Below are 6500 nucleotides of genomic sequence, written 5' to 3'. Positions count from 1 at the left end.
CTATACCCTGAACACTAGTTACAAGTACTCCGGCCACATCAGAAAAAGTATGAATCTGGCTCCGATCCAGATCCGGTTAATTTTTTTAAATCCGGCGGATTTCCAGTCCATGGAGTATACACGCCCAGCTCTAACTATAACGCACGCTATTACGGAATTTTGGGTTGTCGTAATTTCTACAGTGCAATGACGCACAGATTGTACCTTTCTTACGTTATTTGCTGACCGCGTTGTTGCTGTGGTTGTTTATTAAACAAAAAGAATGGCGCTTATCGCCTGATGGCCGTTTGCGCCACGGTCAATAACATTGTAGACAAATAATGATGAAATAACGGAATAAAGTGGGTACACACAGATCACAGCAGGGGGTCTCATAAGAACATAATGGTGAAGTGGTTACACAAAACACAAATCAAATATCAGAATAGCATGATAAACTCAAGTTACAAATTGCGGTTGCACGATAACACAAATTCAACGACATAAGGAGTTATTCGAGGATCAAGGAGTAAATCGGCAACACAAAAATTAACTTTCAATTGATCACATTTATCTATAAGAAATTTTCGATGAAAAGCATATTTTGGACAACAAATTGAAAAGTGTTCGACGGTTTCGGGGTAGCGGCAGTAACTACAACAAGGAGATTCAACTATTCCAATTTTAAACAAAAGGGCGTTTAATCGACAATGCCCAGATTTCAAACGGAAAATGATGCCATATATGAGGCGGCTTCCACAAGTAGGGGGAGAATCACAAACCGAGGTGCTGAAGGATTTGTATTGCAGTCCTTTTTCGGACAAACGGTATTCCTGATTGCTGACCGTGTATTGTTTCATATAGGTCTCTGCATCCGTCCGTTTCCTCCTGTGAGTTACATTCTTACACCGTCTACTTGGACGACTATATGTTCCCAATCGGCATTGAATTCCCGTCTACTAAATTCCAAACCTATGATCCTGTCTTGAAGCTGATCCTAATGAGATGGTTCGTGTATCTATCATTAGGGGATTCCGTCCAGTGAAACTTGGTAATTAATGGACTTTTACATAGTATAAATAGCGTCATATACATGCACATAATATGAAAATCAAATTAAATAATATAATTTAAAATACAAGCACCAATACCTATTATTACAATACTCAACAGCTATATAAATGTGGCATCACAGTTAAAAGAGGTATAATATCTACTAAATTTTCGTTCATATGCCAATTACATTATTTGTAAATACGAAAGTGACAGTAATCGTAAAGTCTGTACTTATAGTATACGCGACAAGAGTATGAAATGCACCGAAATAAATGTAATATAACAAACACAATGTGTAGAGTTGCTACCAGATAAAACATGAAGACGGCGTAACGCGGTCGACTATTCCCACATAATCCTTTTCTGACTCCATAGAGAGAACAAGTGCAGTGACGTAGAATGGGTAATCTTCCCGGTGTTCGACGGAAGGTGGAAATGGTATCTCGGCGACGGCATGGAAGCCATTCTTCTTGTGGAAATGTACAGCTCTTCTACTATGACTCAATGCGAATACGGGAGCGTTTCGAAGGCGAAGATTCTTTGGTGAAGATTTTCGAGATAGTTTTCTCACCAACTTGCGATACGCGTCGGCAAAGACTTTCTTTGTTATAGGCTTCTTACTATTCTTCGTGGACTGTTTGATGGATCTCGACAATATCTTTAGGCAGCTCTCGTAATTCAAACTTCCGCACCCTTTACCGGAATACGCCGGGTCGATTCCGCATAGAACCCCGTTCCACATCGGAACGCCGCTTTCGCAGACGTGTTGACTGATTGTTTTGTACTCCCATTCTTCGTATCTGAAAAAATATAGTGCTTAATACTATTGTATAGATTTTAGTTTGGTGCGCACTGTAAATACATGAGGCCGATGAGGAGTATGTGTATTTCGCCGATACACTCCGTAGAGTAGGTTACATGTCAGGTAAGCATGAATTGCTGCTGATACGAAATTTTGCCTTCAAATTTCACACCCATATCGACGGGTTGAAACGAGTCGAATGCATAAAATACATACACCCCTGACACGCCCTCCGCTCAAGCAGATAACGAGTTGTACAACGTACAGTACATGGATTGTCGGTACATTGGGGCATTGTCTGGAACTCGGAATAGTAAAGCTGCCCGACTGCGAACGAGATTAGTGGCATTTTGAAGTAAATTAAATCCTAATGGATGAATTTCGAAATATATGGTTGATTCCTCACTTTAAAATTCGATTAAACGCCTCCCTGTCGATTTCCTCCAACCGATATTTCGCGTATGCGTCCCAGAAAGCTTTGTCGTGCTGACATTCCCAGCCGCCGTCTACAGATGGTGGTACGAACATTACACCCCCGATGACACGTTCCTGGAATGGAAATATACAGTGAGAATTCAGCATGATACGAATGATTTACTGTCTCAACCTAGCACTAAAATACCCACGACGCCATAGGTGGAGAAATGTTAAAAGTATTCCGGTACACTCTCGAAGAAATATCAGATGTCCCACATGCCGCGCACCCTAGTTGCACTTATCAATAGAACTGTTCGAGAATTTGGTAAATATTCACTTTCGTAGTATATGTACTTGTACAGCTGATCTATACTGGGGTTTCTGGTATGGTAAGTAATGTCCGACTTAATCAACAACTCACCGTAGGGATGAAATAACCGTTTTGACTTTGCATATTTAATTTCACGCAAACCAGAACGGAATCGCCATTTCGAATTAACACGTCGTAGATCGCTTCCAAATATTGCGTTAAGAACTCAAAACGCTTGTCCTCGTTCGGAATCAGGTGAGTATAAAGCGGGTAATTCTGAAACGCTCTCACGAAGCAACCTCGTGTCTGAATCCAGTCTTTCTCCCCAGAGGCCACTTCCACGCGGGTCTTCCTGTTTTGATGCAACGCTCATTATCAATTTCATCGTCTAGCTTAAACTATAAGCGCGTCTTACCATTTCGAAACCATGTTAATTCTATTGTAACGGTGATTATGAAGTCGTAGGCTACTGCCATTTTGCGGTTTCCACCCTCACTTATATAGTATGCTCTAGAAGCCAAGTATCGATGCGAACGCCGGCTACCAGAAAGAAGTTTTCCTGACTTTACACGTTTCACGAAGACGTGATGTCATTGTGAGCCTATACGCGCCTTATCTTATTCTCATCGGTTTTGGCAAAGTCTGGTTCCAAACTCTTCGCCATGCTAATGCGCTTTCTCAAAACTGCTTTGAATGCAGACCCCGGCGACTTTTGACATTACTACGATAGTGACGTATGTCATATTGTCTGTCGTGTTATCAGTGACCGCAAACAAAATATAATAATCTATAAACACGAAATATGATATCATAATAGTAAGATTGACGATACGTATTGTGTTACTGCTGCAATATATGGTTACGTTACGCTATAGATAACAAACCTCCGTAGGTTAGTTGTGTATATAGTTACACAAAACTTGCGACGCCTCCGCTTACGATAAAGATCGCGTTAGTGGTAATTATGGCTGTGCCTCATATTGTCTATTACTTTACCGCCTGCGTATAGGGATAATCAGGAGAATATTATAATATGCATTTCCAATCAGTATTTGTAAACACATTTCAGTTTAAAATGTATCCATCTTGTTGATTGGCAGCTACTTGGTTATCTTACAAGGCACTCTGTGTTATGGCGAATTTAAATTCAAAATATAGGCTACTTCATTCCTTAAATGTGTTTCTTGTGGAACAAATTGCATAAACCGCATTAAGATAACATTATTCTAGCGATGAGGTATATTTACGGCGTATAAATGTAAGAACAACTAAGGGGTCATCCAAGAACAAGGAGAACGGGTTGCAGTTGCAGCTACGACGAAGTTGTCTCGAATTTCCTACAGCAGCAAAGTTCACATTTGCATTTATTAATTATCATCGTGGATCTGTCCTTACGTGCGGTAATTTTACATGCGAATGAGATGACTCAGTCTGCAGTTGTCACGCGAACTGCGGACTGCGTCTGTTATTCCAATGAGAAACTCAGCGCCTGACTAGACTGTGATCGGTCGCGCACTTTGCTAAAAATTGTTCCGATTTCGCTGATGATGCTTGTAATCTATTTATAGATGGGAAAGCGGCGAACAGTGAACAAACTGTAAACTCAGACTAAACAAAGCCATTTCCGTTTATTATTGTACCACCGATTAACTGGCTGCTAAGTTCACGATTTCAGGATTGAACGTAGGCTACCAAGACTCAGCCAACAGCTGTGTGTGGTGTGGTAGTTAGGGAGATTTTTTTACTTGTCAAAAGAGTCAAAATTAGGTCACAATTGTAGCGTTGGGTCAAAAAATGTCAAAATTATTTACAAAGACAAATTTTTTTTGCAACCTGCATTTAGTTCGAACATATCATTTGACATTTTACAGCTTGTAGCCTACTTTATATGCCTTCCGTTGTCGACTGCCCAGCCTATTGTCTGGTCATTGTGAATCATAAACATTCAAATGAAACAAATAGGTTGACATGGTGTTATGCTCAACGTACCGCAATATCCTAACTCAAGCAAGACTGCGTGGGCATTGCATGGTTCTTATATCAAGAAGCGCATTATGAAAAATTCTGATGTAGACAGTATTGGCAGATTGAAGCAATACGGTGTGTCACCGGCAGCGTACGCACAACTTCGGTGTTGTCAGCCAACAACTGCTGATGTTGAACGTTCTTTCTCCATTCTTGGCAGGCTACTCGGTAAGGACACACACTTTCTACTCGATAATGTAGAAAAGTGTCTTTCGTTGTACTACAACAAATTTTGCCTATTTCTACCATAATGCGTGATGTAACTACTGGAATTCTTCATAGGGCCAGATTTCGTTAAAACGAAGTTTTTTATGTAAAAATTTGTCAGTTTTTGAGTCAAAAAAAGTTTTTTCAGGCCAACAAATATCAAAATTTTGATTTTTAGATAAAAAAAATCTTCCGTTTTTTAGGTTAAAAAAATCGCCCTTTATAGTGATAGTAGGCCTATTCAAGTCATGTAGCATGGATGCATGGAAATAGCAGAGCAACTGTGTTTATAGACCTCATACATTTAACATGTAGGCTAATTGAATAAGATGATGATATAGGGTCTTAGGACTTAGGTATGAAAGTATAAGTCATGTTTCTAGGACACTTCCGGAGTCGTAAAGCCTATGCAGCAGTGACCCTGCCAATGAAAAGTAATGATAATATTACTTGTTACTATGTTAATACAAAAGTAGGATATAGTGATGTTGGGAACCCCTGAAATGTTTTGGAGCAATGTGAACACGAACATTAACAAAAAGTTCTCTCTGTGAACACGAAGCTCTGACGTCATGCGACGTGACAATGCTTATTTCACACAATTCATTTCGATGAGAATATGACGGTGTACGTATGCAATACTTGAGGAACAAAGTACTGTTGTTTTTTAAAATGAAATAGTATCAGACTGTCATAGTGCCGGTCAAAAATATGATGATTTCACAATGACTTCAACCAAAATCTGAATATTCATAAGCTCCGTAACTTCGTATCTTTTTTCACACAACGCAGCAAACCAGGTATCAAACGCCCTCCAGGGCCCTAATCACTCCTACGTCCGACAAAATTTTCTGTCATTGTATAGGCACTACATTGATACGTTGACTTTTGTGCTGATCTAAATCAGGGGTTCTTCAACTTTTTTTCGACACCCTTTCGACTAATGCGCAGGTATGATGCATGTGGCACGCCAAATGTATTGACACACACGACATGTTATAATCATGTTTTCCGAAAAAAGTGAAATATAAGTTTTCAAGATGGAAAACGTGAAATCGACTCTTGATTTTAATGTGCATGGGTACCCCCGACCCCCTTGTCAGAAATTAAACGAAATCTATAACAGACGCAATCAGTGAAAAATTAGTACAAGACAATTGTCTTATAAACTATCAAATTTCGTTTTGGTGCGATATTCGCCTGGAACTTCTTCGTCCTCGTTGTAAATGCGTTTGAATGTGTGTTCATAACTTGAATTCAATAAATCGCACTGGATAATTAGTCCATACGTTGCTCGTTTGATTGGTTGGTTGGTCGTTGGATCTTGCATAAAAATATACATCTGTAGAGAGCGTTGGTGACGCTTTTCGATTAAAGTCACCCATGGTAGCATCGCGAGTACAAACATGTTTAAAACGTGGCCCTTGTTAAAACATAATTTTTATTGTTTTGTTTTTTCCTAGAGATGACGTCATAAGTCTTTAATTGCGACGCCATAGTGAATTAGCATTGACAATTGAAAATATAGGATAAATATGGCTCCTTCGACGAAAAGAGCTTCCGTCCACTGTCATAAACAGACCAATATAATATATTTACCATGACTACATCGTTATGCAGCAATCTATACGCTCCGCGGTCATCATCATCAGAACACCCATTCCGCATACCAACACTCTATATCTACTTGTCGAACCCACGGAG

The 6500-nt window shown here is 39.7% G+C and overlaps 1 protein-coding gene across 1 annotated transcript; it reads right to left on the bottom strand.

Annotated features, from left to right (window-relative positions):
- Positions 1–230: 230 nt before the first annotated feature.
- Positions 231–3305, bottom strand: LOC145433805 (uncharacterized). The gene is made up of 4 exons (XM_080311062.1): positions 2980–3305; positions 2676–2916; positions 2244–2386; positions 231–1835 (listed from the first exon to the last, which is right to left on the bottom strand). Exons 1-4 carry the CDS (start codon positions 2991–2993, stop codon positions 1340–1342), a joined length of 894 nt encoding a protein of 297 aa, XP_080167188.1. The 5' UTR covers positions 2994–3305; the 3' UTR covers positions 231–1339.
- Between the last annotated feature and the right edge of the window lie 3195 nt (positions 3306–6500).

Source organism: Botryllus schlosseri, chromosome 2, assembly GCF_051294905.1.
Source record: "Botryllus schlosseri isolate E-star chromosome 2, Bs_hap1, whole genome shotgun sequence".
In the NCBI taxonomy this organism is placed as follows: Eukaryota; Metazoa; Chordata; class Ascidiacea; order Stolidobranchia; family Styelidae; genus Botryllus; species Botryllus schlosseri.
The sequence above is the reverse complement of the archived record's forward strand: the minus strand, read 5'-3'. Positions and strand labels throughout refer to the sequence as shown.

Excerpts from the sequence above, each read along its gene's own strand:
- LOC145433805 (XM_080311062.1), bottom strand. Across the intron at positions 2,387-2,675 it reads ACGGTTATTTCATCCCTACG|GAACGTGTCATCGGGGGTGT; the intron begins GTGAGTTGTTGA and ends TTTCCATTCCAG. Across the intron at positions 1,836-2,243 it reads GCGTTTAATCGAATTTTAAA|ATACGAAGAATGGGAGTACA; the intron begins GTGAGGAATCAA and ends ATATTTTTTCAG.